Below are 21,651 nucleotides of genomic sequence, written 5' to 3' on the forward strand. Positions count from 1 at the left end.
CACACTGCCTACAGCCTGTACCCTCCTCACTCCTGCAGTGTTCATCATGTTCCAGAACCCCGCACATCACACTCCAGTACCACGGAGTACTGCGGGCCACGGGGTCCCAAAGAGTCGGACTCGACTTAACAACTGAATGACGACCAACAGCACAGACACCTGCGTTCTTGAAGATGTCATATTTTATTTGATTTTAATCTCAGAGGCCTGTGTTTCTAGGTCATTAGGCTTTAAACATGAGAAACACACTCTCACCTAACCATTCAGAGAGCCAACACGAGCACACGGCCCACTTGACTTTTTGGTCCTAAGTTTGCAATTTCTGTTGAAAATTAATGTTTTCTTTTTCTCGCATAACAAGAATGTTTATGTTAATCATCAGATCAGATCAGTCGCTCAGTCGTGTCCGACTCTTTTCGACCCCATGAATCGCAGCACGCCAGGCCTCCCTGTCCATCACCAACTCCCGGAGTTCACTCAGACTCACGTCCATCACAATTTACAAAATGTCTAAGTAGAGTGAATTTTTCCATGTCATCTTTTTATTCTGTTTCACATCAGTTTTCCACAATTTAAAAGAATTAAAACTAAGATTGTTGGCTTCCCACAGCTTAAGGAATCCTGTAATTTTATCGATTATCTGTACAAAGGTGAGAAGAAAGCAAAATTTCCACTCTCTGTCACCCGTGAGGCTGGCTGAAGCGTTGCGAGGTTCTGTCCCCTCTGTCCGTGCTGCCCACGGACGAGCCGGGCTCCCCAGACCTCGGGGGCAGACTTCCCCCCGCTCAGGGCTCTCAGGACCAGGGCCCCCAGTCCCCCGGGGCTTGTGAAGACACAGACTGCTCCCCATCCTCGCCCGGCACATCCGGTTCAGCAGGTCTGTGGCGGGGCCCTGAAAGCTGCCTTTCCACCGAGTTCCCAGAACCAGCTGCAGGGCCTGGCTGCGCGCCTCAGGAACCACGTCCCACGCCTCCCTCTGGCTGCCAGGACGCCCCAGCCCCATCCCCTTCTCCCGCTTCCCAGTCGTGCTCACGCTGCTCTGTTCCTAGAAGCACCTTCCCAGCCACAGCCACACAGCCACATCCCAGTTACAGCATAAAGCTGTCCTCACATTCATTGGAACCTGAACTCAGGGAAGGTGGACTCTTTCAGGAAAAGTCTACTGCATCCGATCTTCATAATCGCCTAGGGATCTTTCATAAAGCAGATTCCAAGGCCCAGGCCTAGCCCGAGTGAATCACAAGCAGGGAGGCCAGGAGTCTGACCTTTCACTGCCTTCTGCCCCCAGTGCAGGAGGACTCTCTCCCTTCCTCCCGGGCTACCTCCCTCTACCCGTTCATAGCCATGGGGGCAAGGCCGTGACTCCTTCCCATCTCTCCGTGGGAATCCCTGTCTGTACATGGGGACTACCAGGGGAACAAGGGGCCCGCCTGAGCCACGGGCACCACTGGTCTGAGCAATCAGAGAGTCCACACCCTCGACAAGGAGGATGGACTATCGACTTTCAAAAGTATTTCCCCCAAAACAAGATCCTAACTTTCTGGGCGTGAGATGGTATCTGGTTCCCACCAGATTCTCACTTACAAACATCTTGAAGCAGACAAAATACTGTTAACAAAATGCCCTGAGGTTCCTTGTGTGACCCTTCACTGAAGCCAGCAGACTGCAAACATATTTCCCTGGCTCACTGAGCCAAATTAATTATTCCAAGATAATTTTTTACCAAATATTCTCATTAAGAAGGCACTTAATGAATGTCACACATAACACCAGCAATGTAAAAATTCGAAAGTGAACACAATGATTAACTGTGGCCTCCAGTGTAGCCCACGTTGAACCAGGAAATCTAGCACACACGCTCCTCCCACAAGAGGCCCTGTCCCCAGGCTGCGCCTGGCTCTCCTGGTCAGGCTCCGAGGTGCCTGCCGGGCCCGCCATGGTGTGGCCAAGCGGCCCACAGTCTATGCCTAGGCCCAGAGGCTAGGCCCTGAGGCAGCGTGCGAGCACGTGTCTGCCATCAGTGTTTTCCAAGAGAGAGCCCTGCAGGACAGCACGTGGTTCTCAGAGAGGCTGGAGGTCCCGCCCGGCAGAGGATAGCAGGCGCGCTGTCAGACTCAGCATGGAGCCAGAGCCATCACCAGCACCCCTCTCTCAACAAGACTGCACTCAAGGAGGGCCTCCCAGCTCTGCTCTTTGCCTTCCGCTTTGTTTCTTATTTATTTTTTGGCCATACTATGCGGTAAGTGGGATCTTAGTTCCCTGACCAGGGATGGAACCCACACCCCCGGCATTGAAGCAGAGTCTTAACCACTGGACAGCCAGGGAAGTTCCCAGCTCTGCTCTCTGAAGCTGGCTCATCTCAGGCAAGTGCTCTGAATTCTTGGAAGCTCTTTCCTCATCTCTAGAGCGCAGCTGAGCTCCCAGCACGGGGACGAGCCAGTGCAGGAGGCCAGAGCCGGCACACACCAGCTGTGCACAGCGTGGTGGTGGTGGTGGTGACAGCAGCCCACGCTGATTAGAGACCACGCCAGCCGGGGGCTGCTCCGCACACCTCACACCTGTCATTTACTCCTCACAACCACCCTGAGAGCCAGACACCATGATTACCCCCGTTTTCCAGACCAGGACCTGCCGCCGTGAGATGCGCACGGCGCTGTGCGTGCTCTGGCCTGGAGTGCGATCGGGGACACCCGCGCTCCATTGACACAGAACCAGAGGGCACTTCCCAGAAGCACCAGTACTGACCTAACAGGATGGTGCCATCAGCTTCAGAAAATTCCAGCGAAAATAATGCTACTCACTCACACCCTGAACGGCACAGACAGACAAAGTGAGGACGACGCTCAGCGGTCACGCCACATCCGAGTATCTCAAGGAAAAGTTAGGAATGCCGCAGTGGGACGACGCTCAGCGGTCACGCCACATCAGAGTATCTCAAGGAAAAGTTAGGAATGCCGCAGTGGGTTTATGTCATGTCTGTTTCCTTTTTCAGTTCAGTTCAGTCGCTCAGTCCTGTCCGACTCTTTGCGACCCCGTGAACTGCAGCACGCCAGGCCTCCCTGTCCATCACCAACTCCTGGAGTTCACTCAGACTCACGTCCATCCAGTCAGTGATGCCATCCAGCCATCTCATCCTCTGCCGTCCCCTTCTCCTCCTGCCCCCGATCCCTCCCAGCATTTCCTTTTTATATACGCACAAAAGTGACATGGGTGGAAACTGTCTCAGTAGTTCTGAACGAGTCCCGTTACTAAGGACAGAACTAAAATTGCTAAGTGATAAGAAAGGTATGTGTCAGAGCGGTAGTGGCAATGTTTTTCTTCCTTTCTGTTGGTACATAAAAAATACTGCATCTTACAGTTCAGTGGCTCAGATGTGATCATACGTAAAAATATAACTGAATTAATCTGACACAGTAATTAACCTGTCATGCAAAATCGTTACGTTGCATAGTGACTGGAACATGAACCTGATTTCAGAGTTGCCTCAGCACTGAAGAAATACAGTCATCCCTGGGTGTCTGCAGGGTACTGGTTCCAGGAGCCCCTGAGGTACCACAATCCGTGGATGAGCAAGCCCCTTGTATAAAGTGCTCCACAGCTCAGACGCACTGCCTAAGCTCCTCAGGGAAACAAACTAACGCTACGCTTACAGACAAAGCTTGGTTTGCTTTTTCCTACCTGGCTCAGAGTCATGGATTTGTTTTAGGATGCCTGGTCCACTCACAGGTGACAAGACGAGCGCCGGACCTGGAACAGCCTGTGCTCCAGAAGGCGGCCCATGTGCTGCCGGGGCAGTCTCAGGGTCTGGGTGGCCAAGTCTGTTGAGGAGGACAGGCAGAAGAGCCACGGCAGGGGACTACGTGGCCCAAAAGTGGTCGGTGGTGGCCTTGGCCGCCAGGCCTTCCCGGTCCACTCAGGGCTGCCCAGAGGGCCGTGCAGGGTGGGCAAGAGCAGGCGCTGCCCAAGTCCTGACCCCAGACCATCACGGATGAGGCCCACAGCCGTGGACGGGTCCTTTGTCTCTCCATGCCTCCCTTTCACCATCCCGAACATGCAATCATGACAGAATCTGCCTCACAGGCTCTCAGGGTGAAATAAGCTGACTCCTCGCGAGAGCCAGGGGCAGTGCAAGGCCTGTGGTGAGCACTCAGGGCCGTCAGCCATCACTGTCATCACCGCACAGTCGGCGCCCCCGAACCCTCGGGTCTCTGTCCACGGGTCCCGCATCCAAGGTTTCTGAAGTTGGCTGAATCCCTGAGTCGTTTTATATACAAGGGGCTTGAGCATCCATGGATTTTGGTACCTGCGGGGCTCCTGGAACCAGTAGCCTGCAGGCACGGAGGGATGACTGTATTTCCTCAACGCTAAGCCAACTCTGAAATCAGGGTTCACGTTCCAACAGTGAGCATCTGACAATCAGTCAACCGTGCTCCCCACATTTTAACATCTCTGACACTTAGAGGCCCCTTAGCACCGAGAGCACCTGATCCCATGCTCAGAGCACAGCGCCTGGCCTGTGGAGCCACTCGGCACCCATGGGATGAACCAGCGGCCGTACAGCCTTAATACAACAGTCTGCTTTCTGCAGTCTCTGTAGACAGATACTGAAAGAAACAGATTCACTTCCTCCAATTACACAACTCCCCTACTACTGGAAATTAAAATACTGATTTCTAAACAAAGTTTTCTCCAATCTAAACACACAGAAACTTGAGAGAAATTATCCCCTCCCCTCGAATTTTAAAATATCACATTCTAACAATCATAATTCTAACATATGTATCTTATACCAAGAGAATTATTATACTAAAAGGAAGTGATTCTATAGATTCATTAAGAACAAAATGTCGGCTAACTGGTAAAAAGATCATTGCAAATTTAGCGATTGTTTCTCTTGGTTACATTGATACCCTGTCCTGATACACTGTTAAAATATGTGTTACACAGAGACTATCAAAGTGAATAATCTACGTTAGTTAGTGTACCTGAAAGTTAATCATAGAGTAACACTTACTTATCCAAGTTGTCTGGAATAAGACCTCAAGTGAAATTTCCAGGTAAGTGAGGTTTACTCCTCAGATATAAACTCTTTTCTATTTGGAGGTATTTTATATGGGATCTTTTAAAAACGTTTCACCCACTTTCCCATCAGCATATCCTAGGTGATATGGTGACCACAACCCCGTACACGACCGTGCTCCCGCTAACCTGTCTTGGGGAGCCTGGCAGCTTACAGCTGTTTTCCCGACCACTCTTGGTTTGCTTTGTATTTCCAGTCTCCTCCCCCGTTACTGGATCACCACCTGTCACTTTCTGTTGGTGTGTAAAGTTCTAGAAGCTCCTTTTAAGAACTCTTATTTTTAATAGGTGTTAGACCAAGAAACCAGATGACTAAGTTTATTTTAAATTGTACTTAAAGCAAGACACCTGAGTGAGAGGCTTGTCTATGAATAAAATACCCAAGGTCTGTAACTTAAAAGAAATACCATATATTCCCAGACACAAGGCAATCTCCTACTTTCCTCAAAAGATGTAAAAGTTTCTGGATCCAAAAGTTTTATATCAACTTCCACAGATGTAAAACTTGTCTACTCATGCTATTTATTTTATTTACTAAGCCACATATTTTAAATTACATATAAAATATGTCCATTTGACATAATACTTCTTTCCATGCTCTCACTTCATAAATATAATTTTATCTGAACTCTTCACATGCACCTTTAACATCATGTTAAAGGTCCCCTTTGTTGCAAGAACAGCTTCTCGATCTAAAAGTTCTCTACAGCACATCATCTGCGCTTTGGCCTAACCTGCTTGAGGTAACATCACAGTTTTTAAATCATCTATGATACTGTCACTAAAACTCTATTTCAGATATAAAGAGTCCCTCATATGACATAAGGCAGTGATTTTCATTTGTTCGGTAAGAATAATATGATCCATGAAGTCTAACACTTGCTGTGTGGTATTTACAAGGCTCATCTGTCCTGACATCTAACGCCACGGGGAGGTCAGACCCAGGGCTGTTGGATAAACGTGGGCCAACCTTCCGCCTCCTGCTCTCTGCTTCCCTCGGGTGACCTCCGCTGGCCTCCAAAACCAGCTGCGACTGGGGTCAGCTCAGGCAAGCGTGCTTCCCCCAGACAGTGCTGTATTGTTCAAACGATGGGGAACGATGAGCACTCAGCAGTTCAGGGCACCGCATGAGGCTCCCAACCCAAGGAGGAAGGAGAGTCCCTCTCAGGGGATGATTTGTGGGGGAAGCCCTGCCTCATTCCGAAGCCTAGAGTAGAACGCCGAGCAACGCAGAGCCTGGAATGGACCCCCAAGGGCGCGAGCCTGCGGGAGGCCTGAGCCGCGCCTCCTGCTGCGCCTCCCTCACACGCGTCACCTCACCAGCCTGAGCGCCGTGTGGCATCACTTCCCGTCTGCAGCCACATTCTGAGCAGACAAGATTGCCCCCCCAAACACCTCCCACACCCAGGTGGCACTAGTGGTAAAGAACCCACCTGCCAATGAAGGAGACATGAGAGACACGAGTTCAATCCCCGAGTCGGGAAGATCCCCTGGAGGAGGGCAGGGCAACCCACTCTAGCATTCTTGCCTGGAGAATCCCACGGACAGAGGAGCCCGGTGGGCTACAGTCACTGGGTCACAAAGAGTCAGACACGATTGACGCGACCTAGCACACATGGCTGTATACTTAAACACAACTACTGAACTGCGGCGATCGATGATTTTGAGAATTAAGACAAATATATGGGAACTATAAACTTTAAAAGATTTTAGACGCTCTTTCAAATTATTCTACATACCTCGTATTAGCTCATAAATATTCATGTCCATAAGTTCACATATTAGTGCAAGAGAACCAGATTTTCTGTCACTGAAGAAGAAAGCAGGTTTTTAAAATGGTTTTTTCCTTGTATTAATCAGAATAAAAGCATCAAATATTTAACTCATTTGTAAACACTTCTGATAAACATAAAACACTCCCATAGCAAAGACCAAAGTGTAATGACCGAAACAGCAGAAGTTTTGATTTTCAATCAGTATTTTAGGTAAAAATAATTTTAAATAATAATAAAACAATTTTGGGCAAAAATTCTAAAAGCTGGTCTCCCACAATTTTGGGAAAAAAGCATCTTGAGATTATGAAAGTAACTATTATATCTTCAGACAGAAGAAACAGGTTGAGGAGTTGGAGAAGCAAAACAAAGAAAGTAGGACTTAATTCAAGCTCTGTGGCTGCAAATTCAGCTTTAATTCACCTAAATTACTTCCATGTCACTGAGATACATCACAGTGTGGGAGTGAAATACACAACCCAGCCAGGGGCAAAAGGAGGAAGACGCCTTTCCCCTCGCCCCTACAGTGACACCCCGGGCCCCTCAGGGCGCCTGTGGAGGGGCTGGATGGGGCCGCGCTGTCCCTTGGGCTGCCGTGGACAGAAGCGCTTTGCCCCTGAAGCACTCGGCACAGGCAGCACTGTGACCGCTGCCCCGTGCAGGCTGCAGTCTCCGGACCGGCCGAACACGTGCTCAGAGCATGCAGGCCAGGAAGCCACGCGGCCAAGACAAGGCACTGCGTTTTGAGTTTAGAACTGGTCAGCTCTCTGATGAAAACCTCCCCAGCTCAATGGTCAGAGACTACGGTTTCCCCAGATGGTGGTACAGGCCAGGCTTCCCGCTGAGGGGCGCTTTCTCGGAGCTTCAGGCCAGATCCCAGCCCCAGTCCCCAGCAGACAAGCCCTTCCAGACGAGCTGCACTCCGCCGTCTTGATTAGAACAGAAATGAAAAATCCCCTGAAGTTATGTGGAATACAGTAAGAATGGCTGCTTGAAGTCATACCAAGATGGCAACTGCAGGCATGACCTAAGTGCAGCCCCTGAAAGAGGGCCACAGGCTCACACGCAGGTGTCCTGAGCCATCGCCGCCTCCACAGCAGCCCAGCTGAGCTTCCGGGAGGGGGACCATTCGAATGGTGTTCACTGCTGTGACACGGAGTCACTGTAACGAAGGCCTTTCCCTTTAGGACTTGGATGCAGACACTGGCCCGAATATGTGTCTGAGCTACAAAGCCAATATTTAAAATGTCTACCATGGTTTTCTTTCTTAAACAGAGATCTAACGATTATCACCGAGGTTAGATAGTTCCTAAAGCCCGATATACTTACAAGACCACCTGGTGCAGCGTGAGGATGTTCGGGTGTGGGTTCAGGCGCCTCAGCGCTTGTATCTCTCGCAGGTTGTTCACTTGCTCGATGCTATTGTGCAGGGAAGAACAAACAACCGGTGTATCATCTGGGCCAACTTTAAAGTCAGGTTATCAAATCGCTGTTTATCATCCATGATCACAAGTTACAAGCTCACAAATAATGCCAAGCAAGTTTATCAGGTTTTATTTCTCCCATCAGCAGCTGAACATAAGTATACCTCACTTCCACATTATCTTACAAAAATCGAGGCTCTTACAGCTTTGGACATGCACTCAAACTCTTCCCATCTAAACTCCTGAAAGAATGCTTTGGTAGTTTCTCTTACAATTAATAAATATAGAAACAGAGACTAAAATTTTCCACTAGTCAGTTTACAGGAACTAACTGAGCAATGTAAGCAACATCGGAAAATAAGCATCTCCCGTTCACACTGGCCTTCTTTCTGACCTTTAACGCAGCTACACGCGTTTTCAGTCGTTCATCCGGGGAGAGGCGCTCTCTCAGCAGGTGTGTCGTTACCGAGGCTTTTCTTTATGGAGACTGCTCTGCCTGCCACTGTGTTCACATCCCAGATCACAACAATACAGTGGAGGCCAACGGCCAGAGGCTGGCTGTGCCACCCTCCAGACTGACCCTTGCCAGGGCCCTCTCCCTGTGGCTGGGCCCGTGGAGTCATCCCAGCCGAATGACTCTGTCCACCAGAGACTGCATCTCAGCGGCTCCAAAAGAAACTGATTCTGGAAATATTCTTTCTCTGAACTGGCAAAACTATTTCATCAACTTCTTTTTCCTTTTTTTTCCCTGGCCTTGCCAGGTGGCTTGTGGGCTTCTTGTTCCCAGACCAAGGATTGAACCTGGGCCCCAAGGTTGAACCGGGTCCTAACCACTGGACAGCCAGGGAATTCCCAACCAACTTTCAACATGTAGAGTAAAGCTCAGCATTTTGTTTGGTTATTCAAAGAGTGGTTATATCCAACAGTATAATATTACTGTTGTTGTAAATCAACACGGCTGGATGTTTCCAGTCTCTCTCATGCTAGGCCACAAACGGGAGCCTGGAGCACAAGCCTGGGCAGCCTGAGCAGAAGGGCGCTCCTGACACAAAGCCTCCTGAGTAGGAGGGCGCTCCTGACACAAAGCCTCCTGAGCAGAAGCGCACTCCTGACAAAAAGCCTTAGGCCCCTTTTAGCCGTCATCCCGTGTCCTCCCTCATACCCAGGATGAAACTCAAAATATTAGCAACTTACACACCATGGTCCACAACCAACCAGAAAAAACAGCTCACTTTGCTGGCGCAGCAGACTTAAGGAGGGTCCCTGCTGAAGCGGGGACTGTAACCCTTTAGTTGCTGGAGAGAGTGAGGGATCCCACGACTACTGGGTAAGGGGCCAAGCATGCTGCGTAGGGGGTGGGGGTGGGGCCGCACCCTGGAGGCTCAGGATAGCAGCTCCTTCCCGCCTAGAATCTGAGTTTTTCACTGCCTAATAACCACTACGGATGGCCATCCTGGGGCGTGTTGGGACCAGACCACGACCCTGTCTGTCCACTCCGCCAGCTCAGTGCCCAGCCCACCACCTGCTCCTCCCCGCACCCTGGCCTCCTCTAGGTGACTCTAGGACAGTATTTCCCAAAACATGTCCCACAGAATTTTATTTCTCTGGAAAACGCTTTGTGGATAAACTGCATGTTGAGGAAACGTGAGACAGGGCCAATCTAGTTCCTTCTGGAGAGTGACAATTTACAGTTGATGTTAGAAGCTTTCAAAAATCCTACAAAATAAGGAAAACGGTTTACCTTCATTTAAACCAACATTTTCCAGACTTTCTGGGGGCACAGGGTCCTCTCTTACATACTAGTAAGTCACCGTCCCTTAGAACTAAGGTTCTAGAGAACACACCACGTCAGACCGTCCTCTGAGTGACATGGCAGATACAGATTATTTTCCTTAGGGCAGAGGAGGTGAACAAACACACCAATAAGGCAAAAGGAAGAAGAAAACATCAAGCAGAGCATTCTTTGGGGGGCGCTAATCCAACAGCTGCCAAGCATCTCTCCCTCCCTGGGGTGCGCGCTGGAAGGGCATCCACGGTTCGCCCCACAGTCCCACACCGCAGAGTCCCTGACCCAGGACCAGGCCACTGAAGACCCCCCACTGATGCCTGCCACGCCTCTGCCCAGGGCATGCTGTAAGCCAGTGGTTATTGACCGAAGGGACCTTGCCCCGATAAGGGACACGGGACAACACTAGAGACACTTTCAGTGTCACTGCTCCGTTCGATGGCAGCAGCCAAGGACGATGCTAAATCTGCTATGGTGCACAGGACAGGACCTGTAACAGAGGAGCCAAGGCCCCGACGCCGACGGCGCCAAGACGCCCAGCCTTGGGTGGGAACAGCAGAAACCAACCGAGGCTAGCAACAGTTCTAAGTTTTGAACTATACACCCGATCTAAAAAAAAAGAAAAAATTAATCAGTCTTTTAGGACCAGTTAGTCAAACAGCTTTGTCATTTAGACAAACATTTACTCACTCTTCTCATCTTTAATATGAAAACCAGCTATGATACCCTGAAACACATTTTCTTATTGCAGACAGAATCATTTTATGCCTCCCCAGGCACTCACTCAGAACCAAGGAATGAGTGCCGACATTAGACGGGCACCCTGACGGGGTTCTGCGCGCCTCAGTGCAAGGAACAGTGTGAGCTCAGATGTAAAGCAACTCTGCTCCTGCTTTTAAAGATCTTGGGGAAAAAAAACTCAAAATCTGCAAAGTAACCACTTTTCTTTGCCTTGGAGTTGCTTTGAATTTTGTGGTCAAGTGACATTCAGGTTTTTTCTGTGTGTTTGTCTTTTTACTGCCCTGCTGGAAACAGAAAATATCACGGAGTGGAACACAGAGGGATGTAGGCAAGCCTCTGCTTCCAAAAGAACCAGCTGGGGAATTTCCCAGGCTGTTCGGTGGTTAAGACTCCAAGCTTCCAATGCAGGGGGTGAGGGTTCGATCCCTGGTCTGGGAATTAAGATCCTACGTGCTGCGGAGCAACCAAGCCCGCGTGCCAAAAGTGCTGAGCCCACACCACGACCACAGAGCCAGTGTGTAGGCTGCGCCTGTGAAAGACCCCCTGACATGACGACGATCCCAAGCTCCATGACTAAGACCCAACGCAGCCAAATAAACATTCAAGCACACACATAATGAAGCAAAAGGATACGCTCACTGGAGTGGCCAGAATTTAAAAGACTAACCACACCAAATGCTGAAGAGGATATGAAGCAACTAGAACTCTTGGGTTCTTTGCTGGTGGAAGTGGAAAAAGGTATAATCATTTCAGAAAAAGGCTGGGCTGTTTCTTGTAAAGTTAAATATACATCTACCCTGTGACCCAGAGATTCTATTTCCAGGTAATGACCTAAAAAAAAAATATATATATATATATAGATAACCATAAAAAGTCTTGTATGAAGTTTTACAGGTTTATTCACAGTGGTCCAAAACCAGAAACAGCCCAAAAGTTCCTCAACAAGAGACGAGATAAACAAGGCGCTCTGCAGTCACAGACTGGAATGAACATCACTCAGCGGTGAGAAGGTATCAACTGCCGATAGGACAACAGGGATAAACCTCAGAGACTGCATGTATGCTGCGCTAAAGGAGTGGAGAGATTCCATTTAACAGGAATTTCTGCTGCTGCTGCTGCTGCTGCTGCTGCTAAGTCACTGCAGTCGTGTCCGACTCTGTGCGACCCCACAGACGGCAGCCCACTAGGCTCCCCCGTCCCTGGGATTCTCCAGGCAAGAACACTGGAGTGGGTCACCATTTCCTTCTCCAATGCATGAAAGCGAAAAGTGAAAGTGAAGTCACTCAGTCATGTCCGACTCTTCTCGACCCCATGGACTGCAGCCTACCAGGCTCCTCCGCCCATGGGATTTTCCAGGCAAGAGTACTGGAGTGGGGTGCCATTGCCTTCTCTGAACAGGAATTTCTATAAGAGAGTAAAGAAACGAAATAAAACCCAGAAGAGTGGCCACCGGGGCAGGGAGGGAGGACTAAGTAGGGAGCGTGAAGGAGCTCGGGTGAGAGCAGCACTCTGTGCTGTGAGTACAGGGAGCTATCCACTTGCAAAAATCATGCAGTTCAAAAATGTGCATTTCAATGAATGCAAATGTTTCCTTTAAAAAAGAATTGTGTAATAATAACCAAGTGGAATGCAAAAGTAGGAAGTCAAATATCCAAAGTGGCAGGCTTGTTTGGCCTTGGAGTACAAAAGGAAGCAGGGCAAAGGCTAACAGAGCTTCGTCAAGAGAACATGCTGGTCATAGCAAACACCCTCTTCCAATAACACAAGAGACAACTCTACACATGAACATCACCAAATGGTTAGTGCCAAAAGCAGATTGACTATATCCTTTGCAGCTGAAGATAGAGAAGCTCTACACAGTCAGGAAAAATAAGAGTAGGATCTAACTGTGGCTCAGATCACAAACTCCTTATTGCAAAATTTGGACTTAAATTGAAGAAAGCAGGAAAAACCAGTAGGCCATTAGGTATGACCTAAACAAATCCCTTATGATTATACAGTGGAGATGATGAACAGATTCAAGGGACTAGCTCTGACAGACAGAGGGCCTGAAGAACTACAGACAGAGGTGCGTAACACTGCACAGGAGGTGGTGACCAAAACCATCCCCAAGAAAAAGAAATGCAAGAAGCCACAGCGGTTGTCTGAGGAGGCCTTACAGATAGCCGAGGAAAGAAGAGACGTGAAAGGCAAAGGAGAAAGGGAGAGATATACCCAAGTGAATGCAGAGTTCCAGAGAATAGCAAGGAGAAATAAGTCTTCTTAAGTAAACAGTGCAAAGAAAAGAGGAAAACAATAGAATGGGAAAGACTAGAGATCTCTTCAAGAAAATTAGAGATACCAAGGGAACGTTTCATGCAAAGATGGGCTCGATAAAGGACAGAAATGGTATGGACCTAACAGAAGCAGAAGATATTAAGAAGAGATGGCAAGATTACACAGAACTGTACAAAAAAGATCTTCATGACCCAGATAACCACGATGGTGTGATCTGTCACCTAGAGCCAGACATCCTGGAATGTGAAGTCAAGTGGGCCTTAGGAAGCATTATTACAAACAAAGCTAGTGCAGGTGATAGAATTACAGCTGAGCGATTTCAAATCCTAAAAGATGATGCTGTCAAAGTGCTGCACTCATCATGCCAGCAAATGTGGAAAACTTAGCAGTGGCCACAGGACAGGAAAAGGTCAGTTTTCATTCTAATCCCAAAGAAAGGCAATGCCAAAGAATGTTCAAATTACCATACAATTGAGCTCATTTCACATGCTAGCAAGATTATCTCAAAATCCTTCAAGCCAGGCTTCAACAGTACATGAACCGAGCACTTCCAGATGTGCAAGCTAGATTTAGAAAAGGCAGAGGAACCAGAGATCAAATTGCCAACAAATGATGAATCACAGAAAAAGCAAGGGAATTCCAAAAAACATCTACTTCTGCTTCACTGGACTATGTTAAAGCCTCTGGATCACAACACACTGTGGAATATTCCTAAAGACATGGGAATATCAGACCACATTATCTGCCTCCTGAGAAACCTGTATGCAGGACAAGAAGCAACAGTTAGAACTGGACACAGAACAGACTGGTTCAAAATTGGGAAAGAAGTATATCAAGGCTGTATATTGTCACCCTGCTTATTTAACTTATATGCAGAGTACATCGTAGGAAATGCTGGGCTGGATGACTCACAATCTGGAATCAAGATTGCCAGGAGAAATATCACTATGCAGATAATGCAAATGACACCACTTTAATGGCAGAAAGAATAGAGGCACTAAAGAGCCTCTTGATGAAGGGGAAAGAGGAGAGTGAAAGCTTAAAACTCAGCATTCAAAAAACAAAGATCATGGGTTCTAGTCCCATCATTTCATGGCAAATAGATGGGGAAACAATGGAAACAGTGTCAGATTTCATTTTCTTGGGCTCCAGCATCAATGTGGACAGTGACTGCAGCCACGAAATTAAAAGACGCTTGTTCCTTGGAAGAAAAGCTATGACAAACCTAGACGATGAATCGGTGCTCTTGAACTATGGGCTGGAGAAGACTCTTGACAGTCCCTGGGACAGCAAGGAGATCCAACCAGTCAATCCTAAAGGAAGTCCGGTGCTGGGGAAGACTCTTGACAGTCCCTGGGACAGCAAGGACATCCAACCAGTCAATCCTAAAGGAAGTCCATCCTGAACATTCATTATAAGGACTGATGCTAAAGCTCCAATACTTTGGTCCCCTGATGCGAAGAACTGACTCACTGGAAAAGACCCTGATGCTGGGAAAGACTGAAGGGAGGAGGAGAAGGGACGATAGAGGATGAGACGGTTGGATGGCATCACCGACTCAATGGACTTAAGTTTTAGCAAACTCTGGGAGATAGTGAAGGACAGAGAAGCCTGGTGTGCTGCAGTTCATGGAGATGCAAAGAGTTGGACACGACTGAGTGACTGAATCACGACAGCAACCAAGCGGGGCGGGAGACCAGATGGAGTTATACAGATCAATTAAAAATCACAGGCTTGGTGGTGGTGGCTGCAGCACCTGGGGTTCATTATACTACTGTTTACTTTGTATATACTGAAAAGTTCTGTAATTATATCCTATTTAAGTAAAAGAGTCTTTAAAGTGACTCATGAGTTTCTTGCCTTTGTTTTTATTTAGAATCCCACACTGAAGACTTATTTTTGTAAAAGTAATGTGAGGACCACTGAGAGATGTGACTTGGGAAAAAGCCGTGTTCTGAGTCAAGGGCAGGCACCGCACTGCCTCCCGCAGCAGAGCACTGAAAGGACACAGCCCCCGGCCCCACACAGACGGGGGTCCCACAGACGATCTGCAATGCTGGGAGCTCGCCCCTCATGGGAGCTTGCCCTCTAGTGGAGGGTCCCTCATTTGGAGGAAGACTCTCCCCTAGGGCTACTGGGAGGATTAAACGACATATGCATGCAATTCCCCTGGTACTGGGCATGGCACCAGATGCTCTGGAACAACTGCTGCAAGCTTCACTTTTTTTGGGGGGTGCTGTGCCACGAGGCATGCAGGATCTTAGCTCCCCAACTGGGAATTGAACCTGTGCTCTCTGCCATGGAAACACGGAGTCTTAAGCAGTGGGCCACCAAGGAAGCCTGTGCAATCTCCATTTTCACTACTGCTACTCGCATTTATTATTGCACCCCAATTTTCCAAAGAGTCTTCAAACTATCTTGCTGAGTAACTTGCACCAACTGCTAGGCGACTAGTTGACCCATTACTGTGCTAAGTGTCTCACCTGCATCTTTAACCCTCCCAATGATCCTGCGAGGTAGACACTGTGGTCATCCCCACTGTATACATGAACTGAACCACACAGAGATTAACGAACTGCCCAAGGTCACACAACTAAAAGCGGGAGAGCTGCTGCTTCTGCCCTCACCTAGTAACCCTGTGCTGGTGAGGACCCGCACGAGCGTCTCTTACTGCTTCGGGACAAAAAGAGAGCTCCTACAAACATCAAGACTTTTTAAATGACTCATTCCACTTCTTTACAACATTTCTAAAGGAAGAATACAGTCGTAGCAAAAAAAGGAGCATCTTATTAACAGTGTATTTCTGGTGAGTATAGGCGGGAGAACCCTCTCAAGACAGAGAAAAAAAATATCAAAGCGACTGGGTCACGCTGCTGGCCTTATGCAAGTAACTAACTTCATCATCCCCAAACTAAGGCTTTGAGCCACTGAGGGAAGACAAATCTCAGGAGCTGCAAATGCCCTCCTGACACAGTACTAAAGAACTGATCTATTATAATACCTCACCTTGACTTCCTATCAGCAAAGGAGACTGCCAAAGCCATCGATTTCTATTTCAGAGGAGCAGAAAGGAAGGGCTGGAAGTAACTCTGGGAGGAGCTGGGTCAGAGGCTCCGAAACCAAGCTCCTCCTGGCTGCGTGACTCAGAGTGACTTGCCGCTGTTACTGATTGACTCTTCTTGCCCACACCACCCACACAACTGTGCAAGGTGACTCTGAGGTTTCACTCAACCATAAGCAGAGCAGAAACGGATTTTTAAAGGAACCTAAAATTATTCTTCAAATGAATAAGGTTAAACTGATTTATAATGATGACAGATATTATATTCCAGAGCTCTAAAAGCTGAAGATACTATTTTCATGGTTGAAAAAGAAAAATAAAACCAAAGAACAGAATAAAACTTGTGGATCAAGGATCAGTGACACTGGAATATCCAATAAATGGTCGGCAATAAAACTCCTAGAAGTGACACCAAATGCAGCTGTCTTTCTTCTAGAACTTTCTTTTAGAAACTACAGTCATGTCTTCCTGTAAAACAGAAATAATAGCAATACCTTTTTCAACGTTAGAAGCCACGTACAATGACTCATTCCGGATCATCTATGGTTATTTTCTGTTTGTTCTGATTTGTTTTTTAAGTTTGAAGTTACTTTAGATTAACAGAAGAGTTGCACCAACAGTGGAGAACGCCCCTGTCGCCTGGCTTGCCCTGATGTTAACATCTCACATAACATTTACCAAAACTGAAAATGAACACTGGTACGACTCCACTCACTACACTAGACCCTTTATTTGGATTTGCCCAGTTCTTCCACTGATGCCTTTTCCTCTCCTGGGATCCAGCAGACCACACTGCAAGTAAGTGGCCATGTCCCCCCACTCTGACAGCCCCAAAGCCTGTCCTTGTCATTATCTTCACCGTTTTGAGGATGGCTGGGCTGGTGTTTTGTAGAATGCCCCTCAGTGTGGGCTCTCCTGATGTATTCTCATAAATCAGCTGAGATTACAGACCTTTGAAAGAGAATACCACAGAGGGGACAGGCTCTTCCCATGCCATTTATCAGAAGGTATGTGATATCAACATGTCTTATTACTGATGATGCTGATATTAATGATTTAGTTAAGTAGCATCTACCAGACTTTTCTTTGTAAAGTCAACTATCTTTCCCTTTCATTTTCTACTCTTTGTAAGCAAGTCATCAAGTCCAGCCCTCAGTCAAATGGAAGGAAATTAAGCCCTACCTCCCGGAGGAAGAAACAGCAAACAATTTGTGGACATAAGTTAAAGCCACCACGGTAATTAATAAATATTCAGGAGATCATTTGAGGCTGTGCAGAAATCCCATTCTCTTTCAAGTTTTAGCTTACTAATTTTAGCATTCACAAATTTATCTTGCCTGCAGAAATGATTACTTATTCTAATGATGATTTTCCATTTCCCTCATTCCTCTCTGTACCTATGAATCATAAATGAGAAAAAAATTTCCCTCTCATCCCAATTTATCTATTCATTTGGCCATTTATTTACATTAATACGCACTCAAGGTTATTGGAATGAAGAGAGAGAGGGTAGTGTACATATATGCTACCTCTGTCTACTGAGAGGACCTAAAGATGCTGACACTCCGGTAGCAAAAAAAGAGGTTTAAAAAAAAAGAAGATGATGGGGGATGCCTCAAGAACACAGGGGCCACCCTGAAGGTGCTCTCCACAGCCAGGGCTGGCTCAGTTTTAGCTGGAACAATTATCGAATAAATAACAAGAGCACTGGATTATAGTCGCCTATGGTTTTCAACACATGTGTAAGAGTAATGAGAGTTCACAAGAGAAAACGCAAAACCTGTTCCCTGTGGGTTTCTATCAACGTATGTCTAGGAGCAAACGAGAACTCAAAAGAGAAAAGGCAAAACCCATTCCCTGTGGGTTTGGATTACACAGGCCAGCAGACACCTGTCAGAGCTAAGCTGGAGATACCACCAGGGATTCTGGACATCAAAGAGCCACCAGACACCGCCAGTTCAGTGTTTCCTTTTAAGTGAAGCCAGCATGTGAAAGTGGCCGTCAATAATCCCCCTCACACACACACACGTTAGAAAAAACAAGGAAAGTATAACTGATTCAGTGACACTCTATTAGAAAATCTTTACTTATTATGGGTTTTTTAAAAGAAAAATAAGTATTCTAATCAATCACTTCTAAAGTTAGGACAACTGCTTCTGAAACAGAACAAAGGATCACACATCGTAACGCGGGCCAGCGTCTCCCGAGCGTTTACCATGGGCCTTGCGTGACAGCTCCTTCAGCTTCCCACCTCGGTCAGTGCTCCGCGCCTCACGACAAGGAAGCCAAGGGCCAGGTGGACGAGGTACTTTCAGCATCGGGACCTGGTGGGAACCGCGTCCCTCGGGTGGCTCCACCTTCTCCCCAGGGGCTGAGGTCAGCCCAAGGCACTTTTCCAGATAAACTGAGTGTTCCCTGCCTCCCCAAAGGACTGCCCTCAAACCATTCTAACCTCCTTCCAGGGGAGCGCTTCTCACATGTTACAGGTCTCTCTGCGTCCTGAAGGCCCAGCAGTGGCCCACGTGACCTCTCCTGGCCAGCTGGTTCCCCAGAGCAGCCTAACTCTGCATGGTTCTGACCCAGCAATCGTCGTGGGAGTCCTGGGGTCTGCAGGTGTTCTGTCCGGTACATACTTCGTGTTTATGTCTCCACCAAAATTGTAGCTGGGAAGTCCTGCTGTCTGCAAGCACGTCCACCCCGCACCCGACAGGGAGCTCCCAAGCTGACAGGGAGCCCGGGCCTCTGACCAAGCGGATGCACCCCACCCGCCGCTCAGAGTCCCGTCTTGCTCCGCTGGGCTTGTGGGGCGTTTGTCCACAGCGGCTGAGTGAGGCCGTCTGCTTGGGCGATGGGGGTAATCGGAACACTGGGCAGCAAATTCTCCACCAGGCATAGTGTAAAGGCAAAGAGAGAGGTTGGGAGTGGACAAAGAAATACAGAGAATTCAGAACACATGGAGGAAGAAGTGATAGAAAGGAGGAGAAGCAGAAGCCCCGTAACCTCAGCGTCGGTGCAGCAGGTAAACACCGCGTGCTTTGGCCCAGCTCTGCCCACCCAGTGACCTCGGTGACCACAGTCAAGTTACTTCACATCGCTAACCACCTCTCCTCAGGTGCAAAATAGTAACGATGACGCCTGCCCCGTGGGGATGTTACCAGGGCGACATCACTGTTACCCAATCTCCTTGACGTGGTAAAAGGCCTGAGCTGCTTTCCAGTTTGAAACACTATCTTTGCATCCTAAGAGTTTAAATCAAGGCCTATACCCCAAAACACTCAGGAGGCTCCACATTTTCAGGACATTGCTATGCTTTTTAAAACGCTGCCTTAGATATTCAGAGGCTTCAACTCCTTTGATATTAAAAAAGACTGAGTTTCAAACCTCTTTACTGAAAAGCAAAACAGCTGCAGTGACACCATCGCTTATTTCCTTATTCTGACAGCTTCCTAATCACACGTGGTCTCTGACTCAGGGTGGTCCATGGTGAGAAGCTGTAAACGCAAGGACTCCAAGAGGCTGCTCTGTGGGAAAGGCCATGCGGTCTGCAAGGGACGAAGTGAGAACCAGAGGACTCCCCGCGCCACGAAGTGCACTGGTCCCTCCCAGTGAACACATCTCTCTAATCTTATCTGAAAGTTATTTTTCAACACAGTAACTGATTCACAGCTAATTAAATCACAAGGACCTCTATATCTCTAATCTAAGGTTTCAATTATAAAAATCCAACAGACACAACTCTTAGGAACATACAGACAGTTTAAAGTGAGGTATACTTCTCCAGTATAAATTTTTGTGACCATTATTTATTAGTATTATAGTAAACTCAGCAGTGGCCACAGGACTGGAAAAGGTCAGTTTTCATTCCAATCCCAAAGAAAGGCAATGCCAAAGAATGCTCAAACTACTGCACAATTGCACCCATCTCACATGCTAGTAAAGTAATGCTCAAAATTCTCCAAGCCAGGCTTCAGCAATACGTGAATTGTGTACATCCACATGTTCAAGCTGGTTTTAGAAAAGGCAGAGGAACCAGAGATCAAATTGCCAACATCCGCTGGATCATGGAAAAAGCAAGAGAGTTCCAGAAAAACATCTATTTCTGCTTTCTTGACTATGCCAAAGCCTTTGACTGTGTGGATCACAATAAACTGTGGGAAATTCTGAAAGAGATGGGAATACCAGACCACCTGACCTGCCTCCTGAGAAACCTATATGCAGGTCAGGAAGCAACAGTTAGAACTGGACATAGAACAACAGACTGGTTCCAAATAGGAAAAGGAGTACATCAAGGCTGTATATTGTCACCCTGCTTATTTAACTTATATGCAGAGTACATCATGAGAAACGCTGGGCTGGAAGAAGCACAAGCTGGAATCAAGATTGCCAGGAGAAATATCAATAACCTCAGATATGCAGATGACACCACCCTTATGGCAGAAAGTGAAGAGAAACTAAAAAGCCTCTTGATGAAAGTGAAAGAGGAGAGTGAAAAAGTTCGCTTAAAGCTCAAAATTCAGAAAACGAAGATCATGGCATCTGGTCCCATCACTTCATGGGAAATAGATGGGGAAACAGTGGAAACAGTGTCAGACTTGATTTTTTGGGGCTCCAAAATCACTGCAGATGGTGATTGCAGACATGAAGTTAAAAGATGCTTACTCCTTGGAAGGAAAGTTATTACCAACCTAGATAGCATATTGAAAAGCAGAGACATTACTTTGCCAACAAAGGTCCATCTAGTCAAGGCTATGGTTTTTCCAGTGGTCATGTATGGATGTGAGAGTTGGACTGTGAAGCTGAGTGCCGAAGAATTGATGTTTTTGAACTGTGGTGTTGGAGAAGACTCTTGACAGTCCCCTGGACTGCAAGGAGATCCAACCAGTCCACTCTAAAGGAGATCAGTCCTGGGTGTTCATTGGAAGGACTGATACTGAGGCTGAAACTCCAGTACTTTGGCTACCTCATACGAAGAGCTGACTCACCGGAAAAGACTCCGGTGCTGGGAGGGATTGGGGGCAGGAGGAGAAGGGGACGACAGAGGATGAGATGGCTGGATGGCATCACCGACTGGATGGACATGAGTTTGGGTGGACTCCGGGAGTTGGTGATGGGACAGGGAGGCCTGGTGTGCTGCGATCCATGGGTCGCAAAGAGTCAGACACAACTGAGTGACTGATCTGAACTGAACTGAAATTGGGACATCAATAAATTCCACTACAATAGAAATAAAAGTAGCCTTTAATCCTCTCTGCCCAAAGAAATCTGATGTTACATGCTATCGCATGAATATAACTTTCCCATTAAGTTGGTCTTATCGACTCACACCTGTGCCTGTCTTTAGTCTCCAACCGGCCTCGGGCTGCCTACCTTTCAAAGCGCTGTTTCATCTGTTTACATGCGTAGTGGTTGCCATCTCTCAGGTTCTGTATCTTCATAACTTCAGAAAACGTTCCCTCTCCTATTTTGCCAATTGCTTTATAGTCTATAAATAAAAACAATTATAAAAATAAA

At 47.5% G+C, this 21,651-nt stretch overlaps 1 protein-coding gene across 6 annotated transcripts in view; it reads right to left on the minus strand.

Annotated features, from left to right (window-relative positions):
* Window positions 1-21,651, minus strand: part of MOK (MOK protein kinase) — a 42,971-nt gene that overhangs the window by 8,142 nt on the left and 13,178 nt on the right. Inside the window, exons 2-4 of one of the 6 annotated variants that reach the window (XM_002696774.6) lie at window positions 21,508-21,622; window positions 8,181-8,270; window positions 6,819-6,889 (exon numbers count right to left, since the gene is read on the minus strand). The exons of 1 other annotated variant lie outside the window; for it this stretch is intronic. In XM_002696774.6, the coding sequence (XP_002696820.2) occupies window positions 6,819-6,889; window positions 8,181-8,270; window positions 21,508-21,622 (276 nt within the window). Of the gene's footprint in view, window positions 1-6,818; window positions 6,890-8,180; window positions 8,271-8,669; window positions 11,640-21,507; window positions 21,623-21,651 lie in introns of those variants that run through there. 4 more of the 6 variants (XM_024982160.2, XM_024982161.2, XM_024982165.2 and 1 more) reach the window with 4 other exon arrangements.

The sequence above is a fragment of the Bos taurus genome, chromosome 21 (assembly GCF_002263795.3).
Source record: "Bos taurus isolate L1 Dominette 01449 registration number 42190680 breed Hereford chromosome 21, ARS-UCD2.0, whole genome shotgun sequence".
Lineage (NCBI taxonomy): Eukaryota > Metazoa > Chordata > Mammalia > Artiodactyla > Bovidae > Bos > Bos taurus.